Source organism: Melanostigma gelatinosum, assembly GCF_949748355.1.
Source record: "Melanostigma gelatinosum genome assembly, chromosome: 19".
NCBI lineage: Eukaryota > Metazoa > Chordata > Actinopteri > Perciformes > Zoarcidae > Melanostigma > Melanostigma gelatinosum.
This window is the reverse complement of record NC_136652.1, coordinates 16,957,220-16,984,093: the sequence shown is the minus strand read 5'-3', so window position 1 is coordinate 16,984,093 and position 26,874 is coordinate 16,957,220. Positions and strand designations below refer to the sequence as shown.

The 26,874-nt window shown below is 44.6% G+C and overlaps 1 protein-coding gene across 1 annotated transcript in view; it reads left to right on the top strand.

Moving 5' to 3' along the window:
• The window catches only part of nbas (NBAS subunit of NRZ tethering complex), a gene marked incomplete at its 5' end in the record, with an annotated part of 121,992 nt that overhangs the window by 67,179 nt on the left and 27,939 nt on the right, over positions 1 to 26,874 (top strand). Inside the window, 8 exons of the mRNA XM_079291210.1 lie at positions 4,899 to 5,122; positions 5,270 to 5,380; positions 11,691 to 11,941; positions 15,004 to 15,344; positions 17,321 to 17,545; positions 20,195 to 20,382; positions 23,048 to 23,137; positions 24,285 to 24,468. Coding sequence (XP_079147336.1) covers positions 4,899 to 5,122; positions 5,270 to 5,380; positions 11,691 to 11,941; positions 15,004 to 15,344; positions 17,321 to 17,545; positions 20,195 to 20,382; positions 23,048 to 23,137; positions 24,285 to 24,468 — 1,614 coding nt within the window. The remainder of the gene's footprint in view (positions 1 to 4,898; positions 5,123 to 5,269; positions 5,381 to 11,690; positions 11,942 to 15,003; positions 15,345 to 17,320; positions 17,546 to 20,194; positions 20,383 to 23,047; positions 23,138 to 24,284; positions 24,469 to 26,874) is intronic.

The following is a 26,874-nucleotide window of genomic DNA, read 5'->3' as shown; positions in this document are numbered from 1 at the left end:
TTAAAACCCTCTCGTTCTCTTTACTCTACCGCTCTGACTTCACCTCAATCCCTTAAATGCTATTTTCAAATATTTACCGAGTACATTTACCAAAATCTGTGATTAACTTGAGGCTGATTTAGTCACATTTAGCAAATTTTTTTTGTTCAGTCTGGAAAAATAAGCCCCGCGTCACCCTAATATCTCTCAGCTCTCACAATATTACACTAACAGTTAAGTCCTCAGGTCTTGTGATGCTTGTGCATGATTTCATTTTGTAGCTATTTCGTCAGCTCCTGTAGTCGGTCCAGGGTTGTTATTGTACGTCATTGCTCAGGCCTATCTTTGCAATTCAAATTGCAAAATTATGAAGCAAGATGGACTTTTCAAATGTAATTTGAATGGTTAAAAAAACATTCATACATGCGTCAACGTCTACAGTCTGGAACATAGGAGCTCGGGAACATAGATAGGCGCCTCTGGTTACAGAGCAGTACAACAAACGGACCCTGCAGCCCACTATGGACTCTCAGGTCTAAGTGATGAGTGCGGCTCCCAGGCATACCGGAGCAGCACCGCGCTCAATGACACGGATGCTCGGTTTCCATTATTCCCCGAGGCATAATGAGCCGATTTCCTCTTGCTCGCACCGGACGTTTTCATTATTCTGACTAAAGTGCTCGTTTGCGACAAAGAGGCGCTCTTTACCGTAATTGTTCTGCTGGTGGTATTTACACAGTATTGCACAATAGCCCGTGCTCATGGACGTGTGAGGGTCTGTTTACCTGTACTCGTGTGTGTCTGTGTGTCAGAATCCTGGCGCTTCGCATAGTTGTAGCTGTGAATGTGCCGCCAGTGTTCAGCAATGTGCTGAGTAAAGAGATTGAGATTTTTCAATCGCACCATTTATCTTCGCCTGCAGTCGCCATTCTCTCACTGAGTATTGATCACTCGCACTCTTGGTGCACACAAGCAAAGGCGCATTGAAAGCATGCACAACCGGGCTATGGACACACACACACACACACACACACACACACACACACACACACAGCATGACTGTAGAGTACATCATGCAGAACAACTGCTCTTAGCTCTTTGAACATCTCATCCTGATGTTTCCCTTTGTAATAAAAGCCCACCAATTATTGTTAGGTGCTCTGCACTGAGTCAGTGAATTGGAAATAATATTTGTACCTTTATTAAGTACATACATCTGTTGGAAATCTAAACACTGGTTTTTTTCAGACTGGAAAAATAAAGCGCACAGATTTAGCGCAGCACTCAGCAGACAGAACTTGTTTTGGGAGCAAAGATGAAAGTGTTTCCCTCATCGCATCGAGTTCACATGATGAAACGGCATCTGGTGACATTTCACATTGCGTGTGTCCGACCTTGGACGACTGCGCCAACTCCCCGTTGTTGAATTGATTGTAATAATGAGTTGGACCGAATCACTGCCCCGTCAAAGGAAAAGCACGGCAGACTCAATGACTTTGCTCTCCTCTACTTGTACAAATTGAGCTCTTGTACCACGATCATTAGCGGTCTATATTTTACCCACGGGAGCTCCGTGGAGCAGGAGAGCTGCAGAAAGAGCCCGATTAGACAAATATGAACTCGTAATGCACTGTTGCAGATGAAGGCGCCGGTTTGAGACGATATGTAGTCTCTCTAAACCTTTTGATTCTATGCACTGGGGTTGATTGTGCTAAGTCGTTCCTCCCGTCCGTGTCTTTGCAGTCTTCTTGTGATCAGTCCCCTTCATGGTGTATTATGACCCGCAGTGCAGCAGAGCTTGTTTATGGAGCGATCAGCCCGCCTAATAATGTGCACATGCTGTACTGTATGAATTAGTGCTAATGAGGCCACTGACTGTATGGCGACGTGTTAGGCATGATACAAACATAACTCATTAGGATCGTTAGCGAACACGCGAGATGGGGAATTCATGTAACCTCTGTGTGTTCCTTACCACTCAAAGAGACAATGTGTTTGAAACTGAGGGGCATTGATGATGTGACGGCAACACAAACACAGAATAATAATTATGCTGAGAATGTAACAGAGTTCAACCCCCCCACTCACCTTTTAAAACACATGGTCTGTTTTGATTGTAACACTCTTGCAATTAATATGAATTTATTCTGCTAGCGCGGCTGTAAATCTTTCACCTTTGTTCTTTTCTTAGCAGCTGCGATGTTTCCTGGATTTATTACAATACGGTGTTCTTTTTGAAAAGTACAACAATGCCTGAAATGAGGAGTCTAATCTGTGAATACACGTACAACATGTTGACATCAATGTATCTTTTGATGATGTTAGCAGTCCATCAAATATTTACATATTGTTCGCAATCACAGGCGGAACGCTGCTTGTGTCATATTAAGATTTAGTTCCTATGATTCCTATAAAGGAGATTAAATGGGTGCAGGGCTGCGACTGAAACCCAGTAACAAGGGACGTTAGGAGTGAAATGAGAGAGCAAGCGTGGATGAAAAGATTTGAGACCGAGACGTAGACTTTAAAAAAAATAATTTTTACACCGTTCCCGCTTAAGCGGCATCACAGGAAGGAGGGGGGAGCGTGGAGAGAAGAGCTAAAAGGGGAGCAACATCACATACATTTATACATCAGACTAGAAGTGGCTTTTTAACATACTTTGAAATTAAATAAGCAAGCAATGATATGAGATGAAGAGAAAATGAGGAATGCGGAATGTTGTCTTTGCTTAATTTGAAGACTAAATGGGATCGCAAAGAAATACTTATTTCGAAAGAGGAAGGATTTCAGGGATTGGTCGGTAACGGGGAGAGGCGGGGAAAACCATGTTGGGAGAGGTTATGGAACATTTAATCCAGCTAGCTGAAAGGACAAAGTGTTGTAGATGATTGACAGACAGGGTGGGAGAGAGACAGCAAATAGAGTTTGGTCATGAAAGACTCATTTCAATAACATTCTTCAAACATCGGCCCGTCCATCACAGTTCCAGCAGACTTTCTTCTCTCTCCCTATGTCCCTCTGTGTCATTCTTCCTTGTCTGAATTTTTTAAATGATACCAGCATTAACAAATACCACCCTACTCCCCCCCCCCCTCCCCTGCATTACTTTCCATGCTCCAATCTCCTGGCTTATTTCCTCCCCCTCTGACTCTCGACACTTTGAATATTCTGCTCTTTCTAACTCTTCTCCTCTCTCCCTCCCTCCTGTCCTGCTTTTCAACTGCCACCAGGTCTGCTGCCAAAGCCACATCTAAAGACCCGCACACACACACACACACACACACACACACACACACACACACACACACACACACACACACACACACACACACACAGAGACATGCTGAGAGCAGGAAGAGATAGACACACACACACACACCCCCTCCGTTTTCAAGCTCACACATTTCCAGCAGCCATAATTACCTTATGCAAATAAGATCAACAGATGAACCACCTCATCCTGCTGGGCAACAACGTATAAGATGCCAAAAACTAAATTCCGGAGCTCATTTAATTAGAGCAGAGGTTAATGGGACAGATGCAACATTCACCTACCGCTCCCCGCACATGACATTCTCAATCATAAATGTGTGGCCACCGTCAAATTCCCCATAGGCCTGAGTCCCGGTAGCAATTATGGTTCCTGGTACATTTACCCATATTTTTCAGGCGCGTAGGAAAAAAGGCACACCGGTATATTGAGTTGGCTGATTTAAATGGGGCGACTCAGTCACTGTCTTCCTGGAAGCAACATTTTAGAAGTTATAGAAGTAAAGCCAGGGTACATTTGTCTTCCGCTACCTTTTGCTGCCTATTTTTTTTAAATTACAGCCATTTCTGAAAGTGGCTTCATTAGTTTGCCACTGCAAAGCAGCAAAAGACCTGTGAAAGGTTCAGATACCACGCAGTGCAGGTTGTTTGAACCCCAGCGTGTCACGCAGTTTAATGAGGAAGCCTTCAGGGCAGTTTATTCATGGTTCGTACAGTGTGGCGCACTTCCTGTATCGCTCTATGAGTAGGAACTGCATTTGAAAGCTAATAAAGGTAAAAACGGATCACTTATTGTTCTCCGTACTGGATGTTCAGTTAAATTATATACAGAGAGGAACAAACAGGACCAGACAAACGTAACTCTGTAACGCTTGGCAGAGGTAAAAAAGTGTGCGTGTGACAAAGTGCTTGGTACACCACGATGAAGCATAAAATGGCCCTCAAGCTCCCACTCAACTGAAGAGATGAAGACCGGCGGCAGATGGAAACATGATACTTGTGTGGTGTGTGTGTGTTGTGTAAAATTAACGTGAATACCATATTTCAATCGCATTACCACATAATTTCCATTGTTTTGTCAAGATGTGGAAAGATTTAGCTTGATTTGTCATGCTTTCTTATTTGTGTGTATTTTGTGTGTTTTGGATTTTGGGAATATTATACTATTGCTTTAATTAGTCAAAGGTTAAAGCATATATATATATATATATATATATATATATATATATATATATATATTTAGCGTTCCCCTAAATTGAAGAGGACGACAGAAACTTGAGACCAAACCCGATATATTCTTCACAAGATAATTCAACATTTAGCATATTTAACATTATGTAAAACATCTTCTTAATTATATAAAAAATCATGCTGGCAGGCATGGTAAAGATTTTATTTTTCAAAATCAGGAGCCGATATGTAAATACTCTCCCACAGCAAAGGACCAGAGATTTGCACCTTCAGTCTTTCTGTGCTTTTATTCAGAGGATCGTGTAATACGTTATAGTAATTCTCAGGATTACTAAACTGGGCTTTTAGCACAAATGTCCTCTTCATATACTATTACCCTGTGAGGCAGCCAGCGTGAAATAACACATTCGGCAGCATTTGGTGAGTAAACATGAGATTTATTCCCCCTTTCATAGGCTGACCCAAAGGAGCTCATTCGATTGGTCACGCACCATGTGTCTGCGTATTCGGATTGGCCGGAGGAGCAACAGAAGTTGATCGGCCAGCTGCATGTGTACAACGAGCGCCTGAGGGACTTCACCCAGGCCCAGGTGTTGCAGGGGCTCGGCCGCGGAGTGGACGTCCAGCGCTTCAGCTCCGACGCCGGCTACAAGAAGGAGACCATCCTTGGCCTCACAGAGTAAGGAGGGAGTGGACAATATACCGTCTTTGCCATGTTGCTCTGACTGAATGACTGAACTTTGAGTCAGTAATCTGACATGAAAAACAAAAGCAAACTCATGCGATGAAATCTGATGCTACTTTTCTCCTCTCTACATGTGATTAGGACACTGCAGGACGACGTGTACGGAATCGCTCTGTCTCTGGCTAAGCGCTACAGTGTTCCTCTGTGGGAGGTCTACATGACTCACCTCGAGTTCCTCTTTACAGACAGCGGGTACATGCGCACACACACACACACACACAAAGGAAAACACCCTCACATAACCTCTCCCTGAGCATCTCATCAGTTTGAAATATTTCGTCAGTCAATGTGCACGAGAAATGCTCCTAAATGCATTTGTTTTTTGACAAAGAAACGCATACTGCTGGTGACTGCTTCTGTATTCTCATGTCTTATTAAGTTTAGTATGTGCACATGTCCTTGTCCTCTATTTAGAAGTCTGAAAAGTGCTGTGTAACAAAGTGAATTTAAGTAGCAACACAGCCTCGGAGTTACGACAAACCCCGCCCCCATAAAAAGCCGACTCATGGCACCCCCAGGGTAAATCAAACATGTTGTGAATATGTGTTCGTATGTGAGTGCTTGTGTTTTAGAGGGAGAGAGGACGTGAGTGTGTCAGTCTATTTCCATAATCTATTTGCTCTCGGACTTTATAGCTAGGGAACTGACTAGCTCTGCACCTTTTCCTTGTTTTGATACAATGCCTTTTCAGCAGGTGTGTGTGTGTGTGTGTGTGTGTGTGCGTGTTTGTGCGCACACGTGTGTGCATCTGTGATAAATATCCCCCTGTCGCATTCTGATATAAGGGAAATGGTTTATGGACTCCACTTAACGATAAATTACAACCTATTCCTCCTTCAGACCCGACCACAGCTGCTGTGTGTGTGTGTGTGTGTGTGTGTGTGTGTGTGTGTGTGTGTGTGTGTGTGTGTGTGTGTGTGTGTGTGTGTGTGTGTGTGTGTGTGTGTGTGTGTGTGTGTGTGTGTGTGTGTGTGTGTGTGTGTGTGTGTGTGTGTGTGTGTGTGTGAGAGTTTCTACCAAAATCTCAAGATCATGACAAATGCCTGAAGAGAATATTCATACTATCATCTCGCCGAGAGGCATCTGCAATGTGCGTGTTGATTTAACGGATGGCTGGACACGGGGACGGATATAAACAGAGCAGACGGACGAGGGGAGAATTGAAGGAAAAGAGGTGTGAGATGGAATTTAAACTTTTATTGATCCCTGTAGGGAGATGCATTCTTTCACTCATTCGGTTTAGTAGCAGCAGCAGCCACAGTACAGTGCTCCGGGAATCAAGTCCAGGTCTGACGCTGGTGCTTGGAGTAAAGGAAGTAACACAAGTCAGACACTGTTGTCCAAAGAGGCTTACAATAAGTGCATTCAAACTCAAACAAACTGAATGTCGTGAGAGATTGGGAGTGCAACCTTCTTAAATCAGCAGCTAAGTGAGGCTGTGGAGAAAGATGGGCAGTGACTGTGGAATCCTGACTTCAGTTCTTTCCACTATTTGGGTCAGAAGAGAGAAGAGCTTTGACCGAGAGGCGCGACCGCAAGGTGCTCCGAGTGACGGGACAGCCAAACATCCAGAGGTGGAGCAGGCCGGAACGAAGAGTTTGACCGTGGTTTGGAGGAAGGAAGGAGTACCGATGGCAGATGCAGGCGCTCCATCGAGAAGGGAGTTGCAGTCGTCGTTGGTTGAACAGTGGGCTGCTCCCCGAATCCTCCTGATGTTGTACAAGAGGAATCTACAGGAGCGGGCTGAGAAAACCGGAATTATGATTCAGAATCTCACGCGCTTTTATGAACAAGTTAGATTGATTCATTATTTTCTTTCGATTAGGGCGATCAAACATGACTCTATTTCAGAGGAGCAAAAGTATTTCATTTATTTTCGGCATTCGACTCAAAGGTATCACAGTAATATGGTTGGTAATTAAAGCTACGAGCAGCGATGAACGAGCACTGGCAGTACAGTAGGGTAGATTGTTTTAAAAAGTCCTGATGCCACTGTAAAGATCTGCACGTACAGTAATAATAAAACGGTCAAAGGGTTGACAAATGGGAAAAAAAAATGCATAAATGTACTTCAGGTCAAATGAGTAGAAAGAGCTGCTGAGCAGTCACCGCTAAGTGTTACAGAATGCAGGCTGGAGAGAAAGGTCATTAGGCAGAGAAATACCCACTGAATCAGTGTGAGCGGGGGGGAGGGGGCAGATGGATGGAGGAAGGAGAGATGGATGATAGAGCCAGAGTGTCCCTGAGACAGTCCTATTAACACAGAATAAACTCTTGAGAGGAATCGATGCCCCGCTAAACGCAGCCGGTCGCTCCGCGTGTAGGGCTCTGTAGATGTGCGTGGGGAGTCTTTGGGGACATGAAGTTCTGTTGACATTTTAATGACAGCTGTTAGATCATTAAAATTACTTTTCCAAAAACAGAAAAGGGTGTGCAATTTTTACTTCGTAACCGGCCAATTGAGTTGTTTCTCTGTTTTGCGACGGCCTTTTTCTGTGCGCCTAAAATGAACTCTGAGTCTTGTAAAAGTTTTACCACCACAGACATCCTAACATCCTCCGTGATGTTCGGCACACGTCAGGATTCGGTTGATGAATACGCTGAGTCAATGAAACTTTAATCACTTCAGGTATAGGGAGCACACAAATAATGTGTTCCACGTCGGTTCACAGTCACCTGATCCAAACAAACATCACACATTTCAAACAAACAAGCTCCTCATTTCATGCTGCTGACCGCTTGTGCTGCTTTTATTGCAGATCAGCGTTTGCCCGTTGATGAGAAATAAATCGTCTTCTGTGGCACCTTCCCGTCTGACTCATCCTCAAGAGGTGTTTTGCTTTGAGCCTAATGAGGAATCCTCAGAGGCGGAGAGGACACCTTTTTGAATTCTGTACAAGCGCCTTCCCAACTGCATCAGCTGGTGAATACAAGTTGAAATGACGTCAGACACTGGCAGTGTTGCACACCATGCAGTCACAACTTTTTGGCTTCCCAGGTGGTCAAAATAGGCTGATTGAAAAGTGACATTTTGCCAGTTGTGCTCCTTTAGTTGATGGTGTCCTGGATCAATATAAAGCACTCCAAGAAGGCTAAGTATTGACTCTCTGTGATTCCTGTGGTGCCAGAATCCAATATACTGGTTGCAAAGACCCCTTAATTAACTCGAGCCATTTCCTTTTCATGAAATCCACCAATTAATTTGAACCTTACTTCTCCTTTGTTCTCTGTCTAAAGTCACTTTAACCTTACATGCAAATTATATCAATACTTAAAGAACACGGTGAACTGCAGTCGCCCCCGTCACAGCAAAGCTCCCCTTCTTCCCCTCGTCACCGAAGGTTTCACCTTTTACTCTTAATGGACTTCTTCCTTACTGCCATGTTGCAAATTTTGGATTTTGTTCTTTTAGCAAACTGTAAATTATGAGCAAGTGAGTGATCATTTCTACAATTGAGGCCCTTCTTATTGGCGTATGCGTGAGGAAGTTGAATTAAAAAAAGCAGGAATGAGGACCGTGCTGCTGCTGCACACAGGTTAGGAACAGTCCCGTACGTTCTGACGCTCGGCTGCTGTTGGTTCTGATGCTTACTGTCGGGATTGTCGATGTGATGCTCTCATGCAAGGTTTGAGCCTGGAGCGTGACTGGAGGCACGCTTCTTGGAGAAGCCGGGAAAGCCGGAGCTGGACTGAAGGATACAGCTGCGTATGGTTTCGTACTGGAGTCGGTGGAACAAAACGGTACAATATTCCTGACTGCATTGAGGCGGGGGTCTATGCGTGGCTTGCGTGGGTCCAGACCTTTGAAGCGGCCCACTCCACCGAGTTGACTGAACTGATTGAAACAAGTTGACACTTTTGTCTGATACCAGGGACATGCACGGCACTTGGGCCATTTAGTTTGACAGTTAAAACAAAGCAGTCAGTCCATTAATGCCACCAGCTCCTCATGTAACCCGCTGTTCTTAACTGCCATATACCACTTAGAGTTAGGCTTGATTTTGGCAATTATGTTTCTTATAAAAGTATTTTATTTTGCCTTAAATTGAACACATGTGAAAGCTGAATTTTAGCCGCGCTAGCAGCAGCGCTCTAGGTTGGTTGGTCCACCAGTTTGCTCTATTTAAATTTGTCCTGTGCTTTTGGTTGATGGCCAAATAACTGTGAAACTATTGACGTTCCCATCTGCACTAAGCAACTGTTTACAGTAAAATAAAAAAAACACCGTACAATACCTGATGATATGTAATGTTTGTGTTCACAGTTTCATTCCACCCCCCCCCCCCCTTTCCAAAACTGCATAATCATTTTCACCAAAAAAAACGATTTTAATGTGTTGCTTGAGTTCCGTGTATGCTCTACTGTGTGACTCTTTCCTCAGGATCAAGTGTGTGTGTGTGTGTGTGTGTGTGTGTGTGTGTGTGTGTGTGTGTGTGTGTGTGTGTGTGTGTGTGTGTGTGTGTGTGTGTGTGTGTGTGTGTGTGTGTGTGTGTGTGTGTGTGTGTGTGTGTGTGTGTGTGTGTGTGTGTGTGTGTTTGCAGATGGTGTGTGAAGTATCGGTGTATCGTGTGTGTGCGTAAATGTGCGATGAGCAGAAAGAAATGGCCTCAAAAAGAAAAAGTGAATCGGCTGTATGCCTCTTGTTGTCAAGTCAAATTGTCGGGCGCTATTGTCTTGGACAGCACAACACACACTTTCATAACCCCCTTACTGGACAGTCATTTGTACACATTGGCAGCGCAGATCATACAAACAAAAATAAAGTTTGCATGAATTCAAAACACTGACACGCGCTGAATCATTATCACTACACAGCCAAAGCCCCCATAGAGTCCGTCTGATTACCACGGCAGTTAAATAAGCTGAATTTACGAATATAAGCAGCCTGATTTTCTTTAGACGTGGCGGAAGAGACGAGAAACAGAATATGGTAATGTAAGACGGGGAAGGAGAGGCGGGATGAGAGAGAATGAGGAATACTCCACCGTATTAAATCGGTTTCTTTTCCGGCTTTTGAAAAAAACCAACAAGAAAAGATTGAAATGAGAAGCTCCTGGTTTTTACAGCCACATGAGCGCAACAGAGATCGAGTGAGGGGAGCAGTGTGTACAGAGAGAGAAACACACGAGCGAGTGAGCAGCGCCAGGGAACTCATCAGTGGGACAGAAAGTTACAGAGGAGGCGCTAAACACACGTCACTGACAGATGAAAGGCAAAGGTGAGGCGACGACCTGGCTTTGAAGAAACACAGTTAACACCCTCTGCCAAAGCTATCCGCCATTCACAGCTGTGTGTGTGTGTGTGTGTCTGCCTGTGTGCGCTTGCCAAGGAGAACTTTTAACACCACTCAAACAGTCCTACCGGGACAAGTTGTCGCCATTGTTCTCATGCCTTGGTGCTCTCAGTCACTTTGGTGCGAATGTGATTAAATAATGAAACATCCGACTGTGATTGTGTGCTGTTGGGACACAGAGAGAGAGGAGCAGTGACTGAGAGAGTCTTTACTTGGAGTTAGTTCTTCGAGTTGACTCCGGTCTTATTAGAGCCCCTGTTGCGAGGACGATTAGTGTTATTTACATTATTGAGCTTCTTGTCTGCTGCCGCTGTCTGTGTTCTTTTCATTAGCGAAAGCCTCCCAGGGAGCTCTGCTGGAGAGCCTGAAGGAACCGTTGTCCTCTTTGATGTCGTCCCGTTCTAACGGATAGACACACAAACGCACTCAACGACAGCCACTGATTGCTCAGAGCCCCTCGGTGGCAACCAGCAACCAGCCACCAGCTCTCCTTTTTTCCTTTTCCATTCTTCGCGTCTTCCCTTGTTTAACCTTTGTTTCGTAGTTCTCCCCGGTGCTTTGATCGTGTTCTTCTCACTTGTCCTCTCATTCTTCAGACCACCTGCTGCTGTTCCCTTTTTTGAACACGCAAAGCAAATTGAAACTGTTTTCCGCTCGCTGAGTATTTCCACATCCCGTTCTTACTCTCTCGTTTCTCTCTCCGTCTTCCTCGTTTCTTTTCTTCACTATTCTCAGTGGGAATCTGTGAAGTCCTCGTCTTCCTTTTCGAGGGACTGTGTCTTTGGTGATAAGCCTTCAGATCAGTGCTGTTTCTATACTACCAACTATTTTACAGTGCCGGTTGTCTTCCTCCTTTGATGGTGTCTTTGTCAGTGTTGCTCATATCTTTCTCCGGCATGGTGGTTATCTCTGCTTATGTGAACAACTTGGATCTTAATTTGTTTTTTTGTTTTTCAAGCAAACCGCTGTTTGTGATGCCAGAAACCTGCTGCTCAGTGTTTTCCTTCCTGTGTACATAATGGGTCATTTCCATAGACAAGACATATCTCACACAGCAGGTGTTGAACACAGCGAACGTAAAAGCTTTGAACTCGGGATAGGCTGTATTATTGTTGTGTGTTCATATCCCTGTGAAAACTTCATGGTTTGGAAACAATCAAAAAACCTTCTCATGGCTTTATTCTCTCCCCCCTCTCCCTCCATATCCAGTCTTTCCACCAAGGCTATTGAAACCCGGAGCGAGTCCCTCGGCCTGTTTGACACTTTGAAGTGCGACCCCGAGGCCTTTTACAGCCACATGACCAAGTATGTTCTGCCCACTGTGGAGGGAAGCGACCAGAGCCGGCTGCTCTACTACTACACCTTACTCGACGCTGCCGGCTGTGAGCCGTACGTCACCACCGCCATCAAGCCGGACTGCCATGTCAAACTGCTCAAGAAGCTTCGAGCTGTTGCCAACGGTAAGACCGTTACCGTAAAACTAGTAGGTGGTTTACAGGACGAACAAAAGGCAGCTTGTTCTCATGTAAAATGTAACCCCTTCAATCAATGGCTGCAGTTTGCAACTGAAGCCTGATTAAGTCTATTCTTTCTAATGATATGGGTAACTACCAATCCATCCGCAATGTATTCATCCACACTTTGCTCATGCGATCGTCTACGCAGGAGCCATCTATCATAAAGAAAGGAATTTATTTGCTTTTGCTCGACAATGGCACTGCTTAGAAAATCAGACTCAACAAAAGCACCCATTTGCCGAACACGTAGTGCTGTTTAAGAGAGAAAATAGAGAAAGAAAGCCATCGGGTAATGCACCGATATCATCAGTGGAAAATCAGCAGGAAGCCTTTAATGTCAAGAAATCTAGTCCAGTGCTGAAGGCTTGAACAAAATCCCTCTCGGCATGATTGATGACTCGCATACAGATGTTGAAGTTCCTTCGAGCCGCTAGATAACGGCATGTCGCTGATCGTCAACGTTTCTGGCACCAATCCTAATATCCCTCTGAAAAGAGGACAAATCAAACACGCCCGTCATCTTCTACGTCATCTTCTCGTTACTCTATTCCTCTTTAGTTTCCAAAATAGAAAAAAGCAACAGGATTGACACAAACAAAACCATTCGCACTTTCGCGTGAACGACAAGCGAGGAGAATCCACCTCTGTATTGTATGTCGATCTACCGAACAGCCCAAGCTCCCGAAACAGCGACAGCGTCTCAGTGAGATGCTGTTTTCCACTTAGACGTCTGTGGCAGCAGCACCCTCTCTCCAAGGACGCCGTGTCCAGGTTGTAGCGTGTCAGCGGTCCGGCTAGAGTGCACAGACTTTGCTGCGTGCACGGCTGGAGGCGGTGTCACCTGTCGATGGAGTTCAGTGAAGGTCAGCCGGGTGTCAGCTGTGTTTTCACGCCTCGCTTCCTCCCTCAGCCCCAGATAACGCCGCCGCTTTTACCGGTGACGCATGTCTGCGTTTAGCACACAGACGCGCTCGCCTTTGAGTCATCCACACCGACACTTTGTTGCATTTCTGCATGAACTAAGAAAAAGGGTACTTTACTTTAAGCTCTCGCTGCTGCTGCGTCATTTCAGTTTCACTCACACACACACACAGCTACCGTATCATATCTCTACAATAGAAACTGATTCTTTAGTGTTGCTCATTTTCACTTGGAATTACAAGTAGTTTCTTTTTTAAACAATGGTTCTTGGATTTCAAAAGCAAGACAAAAGCAGATTTCTAAATAACAAAACTGTTATATAACAAAAAGTACATTTTCTTTTAGACATAAAGTAGAATTATACAGGAAAAAACAATGAATATTTCCAGCTATTTAAATGCATCCACGCTATACAGAGTAATCATACTGAGATAATAATAGTTAGATTTAACTCCACTGGGGGTTTTCTGATAAAGTTCGTGTTTTGTGTGTTTTTTATCGTTAATTTCAACAATGGCATATCTCAATATATGATTTCGTTGAAAGACAATAAATGATCACACCCAGCCCTAGATGGAATGCAAACTGTAAATTGAACCACTGCAGCAAAAGTAAGACCACCAGATACACATTAGCACGCACACATGTATACTGTACGTACATGCATGAGCAACACTTATGCGCTGGCACATACGTATATAACACATACAAACTAGCACTGTCCGTGTCTCTCTCTCTCTCACACACACACACACACAAACACTTTGTAGCAAAATTGACACACAGGCTGTTGCGGTGTCTCACCGGCCACCGACTTTCGAATAACTCCAACTCTAAGACACGCACGCACACACACACACACACAAGTGACTAATTTGCATTCCTAAACAGACTTAAAAAGCATCCAGACCATGTAGAGGCAGGTGGTGTGTGTCCAATATTCGTCACGGTTTCAGACACGGTACCAAGTGACTGTGTGAGCGGGGCTCTCCTGAGGAAGAGGATGAAATGCTGCTTGGAGTCGGGAAGAGGCGGAGGCAGAAAGAGGAGTGGGTGGGGCAGGGGAGAGACGGAGACAGAGAGAGTGTGTACATGTGGAAGTGCATGTAACTCTTATCTGCGGTTTAAGTGTCCGTCTGGGCCTGTCTGAAAGTATTGTGTGTGTGTGTGTGTGCGTGTGTGCGTGCGCGCGCACACAGTTTCGTGTGTGTGTGTGCGCACGTGACGGATTCTGAGCCCTCCCCACAGGCAGACCAGTGTTAAATATTTAAAGCCCAGACAGGCTGTGGTGTTGCCCCAGTAATGTCTGATAGCGCTTGAGACCAAGAGCATGCCACTTGCTCTCTCTCTCTCACACACACACACACACACACACACACACACACACACACACACACAGAGTACTGCAGTGGTAGGAGATATGGCGCCTTCAGACGGATCCACAAACCTGTGCATGTGGACGCAAGCAGACAGCACCCCTTTTCACGCACTATCTTTGTTGTTCACATAAACCTTTTACTCTCTTCTGTGCGTTTCTGTCGCGTAATGGAACATTTCACAACATCTGCACATCAAATCACTGTAATTATCCTGCAAAGCACTTGCATGGTTTGGACATGTCGCATGTGAATGCAGCAGAAAACTGCCGCTTTCGTGACGTGTTGGGCGTGCAATTTGAATGCTAATTCTTCCCCCCCACAATGCAGCTGTTTTGCTCTGCCTCGTCAAGTAAATGCAGATGTGCTAACGCTGTATGCACAATGCCTCAAAATGCCTTTTGTGTTTTTAACGTCGCTGTATTTCTAAGAGTAGCAGTAAAGAAAAAAGAGAATATATTCAACAATGTAAATTAAACAATAAACTGAAAAGGTCATATTCTTTATTCATCGTATTATTGTGTTGAGCTTGAATGAATATTTCCCTTTAGAAAGCATTGAACATGTGAGCCACAGTAGATCATGTGTACAAAGAATAGACGCCCTCGTTTTGACGCCTTGAGCGCTGCATTTTGGCCGTCGCCATCTTTGTTTTGAACGTCGCTATCTTGTTTTTTTTTCTTCTAAATAATAAACTCTCTCCTGCAGGTTTGAACTACCGCAACCTGACTGATGAATCGTTGGATCCGCTTTTGACTCTACAACCAGTTCTGACTAGTCAGAACGTCCTGTCTATCTCCAAACTTGCTAATCGGCTGCCTGTGCCCGGTGGTGGAGGGACCACAGTGTCCCCCAGTGCAGTCCACGCAGTGTGGCTGCAGAAGCTCTTTTGGAAAGGAGACCCCCAGTTGCTGAAGAGACCCCCTCAGAGCGACCAAGAATACCTCCATGCGTACGACACCTGCGGCAAATACCTGGACAGGCTTGTCCCTGCTGACGCTGTCCACTTCCTGGATACCATCACCTTCTCACCTGATGCAGCCGAACATGTAAGCCTAACTTCGGTCAAACAGGGAAGCTTGTGTTTTTTTTTTTAAAGGTGTAAAATTCAGGGCATTAATCTAGCAGCAAACTATTTGCTATGTAAAGATGTGTCGACCTGAGCAGGTTCTCTGTGCTTTGTTTTTACGTAGCCGGACCGGCTAGCGACTCAGAGTTTCTGTGTGTTACCAGACGTGGTTTGTGTGCGAGTAATTGCAGAATTGCGGCAGTGTATGGTTGATTGCGTGCAGCGTAATGTCTCAGGGAGACATCGATTATTGTTTCAATGTATGTTTTAAATCTCCTTTACTTTTGCCTTTATGCTTTTAATGGTTTCATGTGAAGCACTTTGAATTACCTTGTTGTTGAAATGTGCTATACAAATAAACTTGCCTTGCCTTACCAACTGGCAAGCTAATGGCCGCCACTCTGCACTGCATCTCATAGCGGTCAAAGCTTATACCGGCATCCCAACCAACGGCATTGACGCAGAAGTGTAGCGTCCACCTACCAGTTACCTTCAGGTTAACACCGTGTGGTCTGTGGGCACTGTTACCATTGTTTGCACTGTTGGCGTTCTTCTTCTAGCTTCGAGCCACCAGCTCAGCCGTTTCCATGTTGAGAGCCGTGCGGAGGCAATCCCTCAATCATATGCTCTGAATTTGCAATTTAGCAGCGTTTTTTCCCCCCCTGAAATCCAGCCATCTCTTTCACATGAATCACTGTACGCCAGGCAGAAAAGAGGAAACATTGTATGACACAGTACAGTGTGAAGGAGGCTCAGACAGGAACTGGTGTATGTTTGGCAGACTGACGATTTAGAATTTCAGCACAGAAGGTAGTTCCCGGCAGCCACCCAGACAAGATTCATCCGACTGTCATCTTCATCACTTTGTAATCTCCATCGTCCGCCCAGTCGTCTCTCGTGCCCCTCGGCTACATTTTTGGGAACGTCATAAGCCCTTTTCTAATTTATTCTGTTCACATCCACACTTTGCCACCTCAAAGTACACAGATACCAGTCATGATTTATAAAATAAATTATGAAATAGCAGGAGAACTATCAGCCACATAATTACAGCACTCTGAAAAAATTGTCTTGCAGGGGAAAGTGTCTCAGCGCACCTTATCAATGGTGGCCCGCTGCTTTTTTTTTCTTTTTCATGCTGGCACACTGCCACCCCCTCCCCACCCCAGACCTTTCTTCAATGTCACTTTTGTCTTTCCCAGACACTCCAAGAGAGCTAATTGATCTCACTCTACTTCAGAGCCAATTAAACTCCAATTCCCACCAGGCACTATTTTCCCCACTGTGCTTTTTAACATGCAGATTAACCTTCAGAAACCCACTGTCTGCTCCTTCTCCCCTCACCTTCCTCCTCTTTCCTTTTTTTCTCTCCCTTTTGAACCCTCAAGGGGAACTCTTTACCCCCTTTACCTGGAATGCATCTGACCTTTCACACCCCCATTGCCCCCCACACAATGGACTGATCCGTTTCCTACAAGGCCAAAGGGTGAGACGGATGGCTGGATACAGCGTTGGCATTTCCCCCTCTCTGAAGTATTGATCTGAGGTAGCCTCTTTAGTGGAAGCTCAACCTCCAGCCTGTTTTCAAACCTTGCCCGAGGCTTTGAATGAAGTTGGTTGTGAGTTCTTGTATCTAATTCACTCTCACGTAAAACAAAAGACTGTATGCACATAATGCTTATACACTTACCCCCCCGAAAATAAATTGTGCATCTCTCTCTCACACGGACACACTCCTCACACACATGCTACCCCGATTCCTCGTGGTATTTTGGTGCATATATATCGGGCTATGCCTGCCCCTCGTCAACATGGTAAGTTTGAAATGAATACACATAACTTGTGCACCTCTCTTTCCCTCTCTCCCCTCAATTTGACCCACACCCTCACCCTAATTTGCTTCCCTTATCCCCTCCGTCCCTCCTCCTCCTTATTCTGATCCTATTCCGTCTCCAGCTGAGCATCCAGGCGAGGTCGGAGGTGATAAAGCGAGCCACCAAAGCCCTGCGCCAGCTGGGCGAGAAGAGCAGGAAGAGAGGAGGCGAAGGTGGCGGGGTGCAGGAAGGGTCGCACCCAGCGGGGATGACTTTTGATGAGGCTCTGACACACCTGCGGCAATCGCTGGCCCACCTGGACACCCTGAGCCATGCCTTCGTTCTGTCACTCAAAGACAGCCAGCAGGTAGGCCCCATCTGCCAGACACTTCATATGCTAAAGAGGGAGAAGACGTCTTGCTGTACATTTTATGGCAAATGATGGGTTAAAAGTAGTGTGGACGTAGACACGCAAATCGTTTGCTGTAGTGATTCATCGGTGCGCTTCAGCAAACTGTGTCGAGTGAGCAGTTGAAGACTTAGATGGTCTTTGTAAGTCCTATGCAGCTAAATCTGGTGGCTTTGTGGAGGAAACGCATAGAAATTGCACAAAACAAATCCACTGAACATGGCAAGACTGTGCTTGCTCACCTTTAGGTAGTTACAAACACAGACCTCGCTTCATCAGCAGGATAAACGAGATGATATACTTTTTTTTTTTAAACTTTTTTTTTATTTCAGTTGCTGTTACACTGAACCAAAAACGTGACAAAACATCGTTAATGACAAAAAACAAACGGACATAAAAGTGAAAAATAGAAAAAATAAAGTAAATTAATATATAATAAAAAAAATGTACGTAATACGCATGCCATATTAGAAATTCTGTGAACTTTCTGACATGCTGTGACACATCTACAAGGGACATGTGGTTCGTTTGTGTGTTCATCTTGTTGATAACAGCAATTCTCCGAAATTCCTTTTGATCAAGTCACTCATTCACTTCCTTTAACACACATTTACACTCGCATCCTGTTCCCCTTGCCTGGTCACGGGGTCACCTTTAGTTGGATATACAGACTGTGTGTGTGTGTGTTGTATATTCCTGGGTTGGTGTGTTTTTGTCTGTGTGTGTGTGTGTGTGTGTATGTGGGGCCAGAGAGATGGGACTTTGTGGTTTTGGGGAGCTGAGTGTTGCTATGCGACCAAGGAAACTGATCATTTCTGACCCCCACACTGTGCAAGTTTATGATATTTAGCCAATGATTCATCGGTGCTTGAAAGCGTTTACCCTCCATAATGGTGAAGAAGATACAAGCATTACAATGCTAAAGTCACACACACCAACCTGTACGATGTTTCCTTCTAGTAGTGCAGGAAGCGATTATATCCTTAGAGATTGATACAAAGGATATAAGTACCAGGAAAGGGCAGATCGGTAGAGAGAGATAGATAGAAGGAGCCGTGTAGGCTCTGTTTGGCTACACTCTGGTCATTTGTCAAGCGTATGTGACCAGCTGCCGGGGATAATAGCGGATCGTAGAGGAATCTACCACAGTGCCTTGACCTGCCATGAAGACAAACGGCAAATTACACACACTGCAGATATTGTGTCGAAGTAAGTACAGATCTGTATTACAACCTGCTCATGTCCCTTTGACATTAGAGACGATGAATCAAATACTGCAGAGTGTAAAACCCATGACTGTGGTGATTAGCCTTCTCAGTGCTGTAGCAGGCAAAATTACCGTCTTTTTTTTTTAGAAATAATGATCTTTTAGGGCATTTTTAACCTTTTATTTGATAGCAACAGTAGATAGACGAGAGATGGATGGGAAATAAAACGCAACAAGGATCCTCCACTGGATGCAAACCGGGGAAGTTGCGGTTGTTGTTTGGCACCAAAATTGCCACCAATAACATTTGCTGTTTGGCGTTTGGTATTCCGTCTTGTTACTCTCAGCTAAATCAGCCTCACACACCTGCCGCTTGTGTCCTTAATCGCTCTCTGTCAGCAAAACGTGTGCTAATAAGGGAGGATTGGAACAGAGTATTGAGAGCTTAGTTTTATCGTGCAGCTCTGTCTTCCACCACACCCACATGTCCTTAACTGGCACTGAAACAGTGCTTCCTCTATGCCTGTAATGAAAGATCTATATTTTTTCCAAGAGACGACCATGGTCCCAAACTTGACTCTCAAACTGTATCACACTCGGCTTCTGAACCATGTCTAAAAAAAAAGCTCAATCCGTATTCAGCTAGGCTTTGATAACCTTCCTATGAATATAATATAAATGAGTATATGACGTCCATATACCGTGAATATTACAAACAGGAGAGGGGACAAGGGGCACCTTTGTCTGAGTCCAATGCCGACGGTGATTGTGCGTTGACTTGATGCCAAGAATGTCAATGTCTCAACGAAAGCTCTCCCTCTGCCAGTTTTCCCCAAACACTCGTGCGTTCAGATTGTTTTCTAAAAGTTTGCCATCTTGAGGTACTCGAGACACCAACAGCAGCATCTGGCCTTGTTTCTTGTGTCTCCCCTGGCAGACAACAGCACTGTGCATCTCAGCACATTCTTTGGTTGCTGCAATGACGAGCACCAACCAGATCTAATCCTTGGAGCTGCCACGAGGGTCGAGGTTTTGAGGATCTGCTCTGACTCAATGTACTCTAGTGCTGCATGTACTGAAATCTTGACTCAAAGATGAGAGTGCTGCCTGTAGAGGAACAAGTATATTATGAATATATCAGGAAAAGAAGATGCATTTATGCTGAAAATATTTTAAGACAAGGAACCACACTGCACATCTTTCTTTCTGTCTTTAATTCCTGTCTCTGCCATCTCACATTACGATTTCCTCGCGTCTGTTTATCTTTTCTAAATGTCTGTTTGACAAGGCTGTGAACTTGTACATTGTGAACTTTGCTTTCCTTCATCACGTATTTTCCCCGATAGGTCAAACACGTCTGCACTCTCTCACACCATCACTTTTGTTTTTCTTTATTCCAGTACAGCCAACTTTATGATTTGTCCCGATCCGAGAGGTCAAAAGTTCTTGAGCTGGCAGTCGACATGGCAACTGATGGGCAGCCTCTGGAGCGCATCGGAGAGCTTCTGCGTGTGGCGGTTGGACCCCAAAACCTGTCTGTGAAAACGGTGCTCCGTGACGCGATGGAGCGAGTGGTGGCCGCACTCAGGTAACATCTCTCTCCTTCTGGCCCTACAGGTTACAAAACACCTGCCCGTTGAGAACACAGACAGCGACACAGAGAAGCTTGGCTGTGCACCAGAATTAATTACTTTCTTGAGTTAGATGAGGAAATCGGTAACGTCACGTCTGTGACCTACCTGTGGAGCTGGAGCCAGGAGAGTAACTTAGCTTAGCATAGCTTAGCATAAAGAGTGGAAGCCAGGGTAAAATGCTGGCCTGGCTTTCTCTTCAGTTTAATAATAAACCTACCAGCACCTCTAAAGTGCAAGTTGTCATATGTCTGACTAAATTTCCTTCATACACTTTCCTACATAGTGAAGCTTACTTAATGCCTCACTACCAAATTCCTCACCATCATCCAGATGATGGGCGTTTTGTGGGCATCTGGTGTTTGCACTGGGTAGCACACTCGAGTTGTTCAGAAAACGGTTAACAATAGGACGGCACTGAGAAAATGACCCCGCTGTAGGCGTGTGCACTGTGTGCTACCAAAGATAACGCACACTGTGACTAACCTAACGAAGGCAGGAGGAAAATCAAGTTGTCAGGTTAGTACATACATTTCCCTTTTTTCTCTCTTTTACATTCACTGTTGCGCCTTCAAAAACAACATAATCATCTCCATGCAGCCCTTTCATACCTGTCTGCTGTGATTGCAAACATATGTATGCAAATATATATGTCTTTTTTTTTTTTTTAATAAATCCGATGAAGAGAAATATCTTCATCCACCGCAAAAGCGGCCTTTATGATGTATATTCTAAAATATTGAAGGCCACCCGAACACACCACCTACTACCCGATCTCTGTTGGTTGTTATCTAAAATATATTCTGCATGGTGGTCCACTTTGGGCTCTGCATGTTGGCACTGTCATAACAAAAGTGTTGAATTGATTTTGCAGCAGCTGCCTGTGGGAGTTGGACTCACAGCATTTTATTGGTGTCTTTTTTTGAAAAGGAAGGGAGCAATGATTCAGGCCGACATGCCTCGGAGCTGCAAGAGTTCAGGCCAGTGGAAAGTACTTGGATATTGTAGGACTTCACATCCAAAAACGAGAAAACTAGCAAGGCTTAAAGGGAAGGTTTATCTTCAGAGTAGTGTGTTTTTTTACGTTTTTCTTTAATGCTCATAGAACCTTGTGCGCTAACACTGACGGACCAATGCGCAAGGTTTTACTGACGGGGACAGATATGTTATCGGGCCATCCGATTGATGAATGAGTGCCAATCGCCTTGATTATATTCCTGCCTCATTTCCCGCTTCTTTATGGCTGCTCAATGGCGCATGCTGCAGATAGATGGCACCTGCATTTACACACTGGCACACACACTCACACACACTCACACACACCAGAAGATTGTCGTGCGCGGGCCCAGACACTCACACATTTGTAGTTCATCAGACAAGTGTGCACCGTCCCTGATGAACGAAACACTGTTTTTGCATGCACACGCTTTTCTCCTTTTTCTGAGTCATTATCTTCTCATAATTAATGCAGCCTGATACAGCTGTTCCCCTCCAGATCTCACTCCGCTCCTGCTCCAACACACACGTATAGTACACACACACACACACACACACTCAGTCTGTGTGTGTGTGTGTGTTAGGTGCAAGACGCACACACAGCCTTATGTATTCATCAGAGGCACTCTTTCCCTTGAACGTGTCACAATATCCCTTTATGCATTCAAGTATGTGTGCGTGTGTGCGCGTGCGTGTGCGTGTCCATTGTTGCAGGGCTTTCTCAAAGCATTGTGTTTGGCAGGTATGAATGAGCCGGTCTTGTTTTTGGCTCTCCCGAAGCCTTCAGTCTGGCGCAGCAGGCACACCTGAGTCTCACACTAATGGCCATCTTTTGTATCTGTCATAACGAGTCTGTGTTTGTGTGTCTTTGAAGAGAAAATATTCATAAGTAGTAAAATGCAATAAAGGAAATGCTGCATCGTCATTTCATCTTTTGCCAGATCATTTGTATGTTGTGTGCATATATATGTATATGTATGTATGTATGTATGTATATATGTATATATGTATTTGTATGTATATATGTATGTATGTGTATATATATGCGTGTGTGCGTGTGCGGGGGCCTTGGTGCTTTTGTGTATAGTGTACGTACATTAGCACGGCTGCAAAGCGGAGTGGAGTCGGGGGAAATCACCCTTTTTTTCCCTTTCTGTCTTTGTGAAAAATAGCCCAACTCTTGCGACATACAGTGTGTATACACACACAGATACACACACACAATGCAGCAGAACAGACCGTACCTTTCTAAGCTCAGCTGCTATTATGTGCCATTAAATCTCATTTACACCTTATTTGAAAGTAGCTCTTTAATCAACGTCAAATGATTAAAGTATTAATATGCTGGTGAGTTTCACCAACGTGCTCTGTGAGCTTGAAACGATGGAGACGAGTTAAAATGTTTTTCTGTTGCTTCATGTCTCGAGGACTTAATAAATTCAAGATGGCTAATTTTTACAAAGCTGTGTTTGCATGAAACATTTACTTGCTGCCAGACACGTTTTTAACTGACACTGTGCCGGAGAATACAGCCTTTGATCGTTTTCTTTCCCTCAGTTGTTGTCCCTCTTTATTGTGGTCATTTGGAAATGCATCTTAATTGTGGTGATGCGGTTTGTTTTTCAGTGGAGACCCAGACGCCCTGACAAATTACCCACAAGCCCTCAGTGTCCTGGAGGCCATGGTGACCGCTGTGCACAATAATGTCCAGAGTGGGTAGGTTATCCAGATCTCCTCTCACACACACACACACACTTTTGTCATCAAACATGTTTCTAAAATATTTCTCCTCCTGTGTCAGTCTCTCTTTATTCTCTCAGCTTCTGTTCAAGGCCTGAAATGAACACCTGCTGAGTGTCAAATGCCAGTAAATTGCCAGTTGATTCAACTGGCAAACCAGTTAAATCAACAAGAGGCAGCGGCCAACCTGCCTGCTAGCTTTATTTTTGAGACGACAACATTTAGACAGCGCCTGCCACAGCCTGGTAACCACCGGCCAACCAAATGAGAGTAAAACAGATCTGTGACAAAATGACTCCTCATTATCAGCGGAGTGTCAAAGTGATTTCCTCTGAGCTTCTTGAAAATGTTATATTTAGTAATCCAAAAGACAAAGAAAAGCAGCAAATCCTAACATTTAAAAACAAATAAAATGACTTAAACGATTAATCGATTATCAAAAATGTTGGAGATTATTTTTCTACTGATTGGTTGATGTTTGCTAGCTAGAACAGCAGTGTTAACGCGTTACAAAAGCAACACTTTTAGCAGTAAAAAAAGTAATGTAAAGTGTTTCTTGTTTTCATTGTTTCAGCCGTTCACACCTCTCCACTTCCGTCAGAAAAAGACCCCGACTGAAAGCAGGAGATTTTAATACAAAGTGCTATGTTAACCGCTGCATGTGAATGCATGAATAGGCCTGGAACCGCGCTACACAGTAGCTCTTGGACGAGGCAATGATATTCACCGCATTGTCGTCTCAGACGGATCGTACATGCACCGCATCCTCGGCTGTCGGATTGAGCGGCGATGAGATGCTCCACAAGCAAAAAGCTAGTCGCCCAAATGCATAATATAAAGCAAAGAGGCGACGCCAGTCTGAAGCGCTCTCCAGCGCCCTGCCAGCGCTTTTTGTGCCAGAGGAAAAAAAGCTCAATATGGACACACGCCTCCTTACAATGAATCTGTAATGAACTGCAATAAACGTGAGCTTGAACAAGCTCGTGGGAATAAACCTAGAAGCTCTTAACCACTGAATAACTTTTAGAAGAACCTCGACACTTTACCTCTCCATCTCTGTCACTTTATGTCTGCCTCACTCAGCCTGTCTGACTGCTGTCCTCCCCGCCGCCCTCTCTCTCAGTGACAGCGCGGTGACTGCCGACGACCTCCTGGTTTGGCTGCATCCGTTCTGCGGCGACGCGTCGCTCCCCGTTCTGCCTCGCATCGACGTGCTGCAGATCCTGGAGAGTAACTTCAGCCTCCGGGACAGCGACGTCCGTCTCCTGCTGCTCTACCGGACTCGGGCTGTCCTCAAAGACAGAGAGGTAACGTGCGCTCACACATGCACGCTGCATCAGCCCTCTCGCTAACAGACTGCGACTTTGAGAGATGTTGAGCATGCTCACTCAAAGTATAGTTACTTTAGAAACAACTTTACAACACTGGTACTTGATGTGAAGGAGGCTACAGATGTCTGGATATGTTTTTTTACTTTTCTTATCTCCAAGGGCGTATTATCAAACGCCGGGCCATACATTTTGAAAAGATTGAGGGAAGACATAAGTGGTGTCACGTACAAACGAGCGGCTCGTCATTAAGTTTCCTGACTGACTAATTAATGACCCGAGCTGGTCAATTAATGTGTAAATGTATGCACGCAGCCGTGGGCCACTGTCGGCGCAGGTAGACAGGTGCGTGGGCCCGGACTCTTTAACTAATTGGGTGCATTCCCGACTTTTGTCAGCCTCTCACGAAACACACGCACACACACAGGCGGGCACACACGTGTGCTCTTAAGAGAGTGTACATCCAAGGGATCATTGAATTAATCTTGTGAAAGATGAATCAACCTCATCTGAAATTAGTCTCTCGCTCTCACAGCGAGACTCGTTTCAGATGAAGTGCTTTCTCTTGTTTCTCCCTGAGGCAACCAAAAGGCCGTACAATGTGTGAACAGGCTTTTTGTAGCCAAATGTCTCATTTCATTGAGATTAGTCAAATTTTTTGGTATTTGCAAAGATTTTCCACGGCCACACGTGTGCTGAAACACAAATTCAAAGCCTTTTTTTGCTTCCGAATTGGAGCGAAACTTGTCACCGCCGGCTGTAACCGTGTAACCGTAACGGTGTGTACGCACACTCGTGCACAAACGGACCGCCTGCTGTGATATCCATGACAACCGGGCTGTCAAGCGACAGCGTGTGAGTGGAACGGAAACCAGAAGTATGTTTATGTTTCTCTCGTCTAGTCTTCTCCGCTGCGGTCCGTTTGTTGTTCTGACAAAGGCGCCTGATTAGCGCTGTCGTCTCCGATCAAAGGCAGACACACACACACACACACACACACACACACACACACTCACTCAAACACTCACAGGCGTACTCTCAAATGTACAGAAGTTTCCATGTGTTAAGATGCGTACATACACAAACACTCACACGCGCAGAGACTGAATATGCCGACTGTCTGAATGTCTTAATTCAGATGTAACTGAAGAAACGTTTTGATCTTAGAAATGTCGCTCTCGCTCTCGTGCTCGCTCTCTGTATTTCTTCCTGGCTCTCTAACATCAATAACACTAAAATACCATTAATGAATCAAAATGCTCGTATTTCACAAGTCATTCATTTTGAATTTTATTATTTATATTTGTGGCCAATTAAGAGAGAAAGGAAACTAATACTTTAAAAGGTTGTTTCTTTTTGGAAAGAGGAATAATAAGAAGGGGCATAACATTTATATTGATGAATTAGAGAGCAAAAAAGAGGGGATGAAACTACAGGTTGTCTTTATTTAAAGTTTGTAATGGATCGAGTCATTTTTCAGGATCAAAATTGCTGTCATTTATCTTTTTTAATGTGCTAAAAATCAGCCTGGTTAATTGTCATTGATAAATTACAGACATTATGCCAGACTTGCATTATATTGAGTTTTTTTTGTTCTTGAAAACAGGAAAAAGATTGATGTCGACATGTAGACATTACTTGAATTACAAAAAGGGAATTAAATGTGGGTCTTGTGGTTTGGGTGGTTTTGGTCTGCTTTGACTGTTGACCCTCTGATAGAGGGAACAAGCAGGAAGACGATTAGATCTTAGACTACTAACTGCTGATGTGGATGTTAATCTTAGCTCAGGCTGGGACTCTGGTTGGAGACCTTCCAGGCAGTTGGCAGCTTGTCGGACCAAAATGAACAGCAGCAAACAGGGTCACATTCTCTGTGCTAAGCTAAGCTAATCAGCTGATGACGGCTGTAGCATTATATTTACCGCACAGGCACGAGAGTGGTACTCATGTTCTTATCTAACTCTTTCCAAAATATGAAACTATTTCTTTAAGTTTAAAGGGAATTACCATATGTACACTGTAAGCTTGGAGTTGCCACTCTATCTTTGTCTGCTAGGTCACAGCTTGGTGCAGTATGTAAATATGTCTGTCCCTGATTGTTGCTGGTAATAAACTGTCTGACACGCTGCCAGCAGGCTCTCACATCCCTGACAACACGGCTCGCAGCCGAGTCTGATGCCTGTGCATCAGTATCACCGGGGACTAATTTAAACCACCATATGTAAACCTGCAGATTCCTGAGCCACCGGGGAGGAGGACACAGCACTGACACAGTTTAAGCTCGTATAGCAAACATCCGCAAACAGTTGCATCTAGTTTCTCAAAGCAGCGTTATCATTCATTCATATGGAGTCGTGTGTCTGGCTACAGGACAAATGCAAGTCC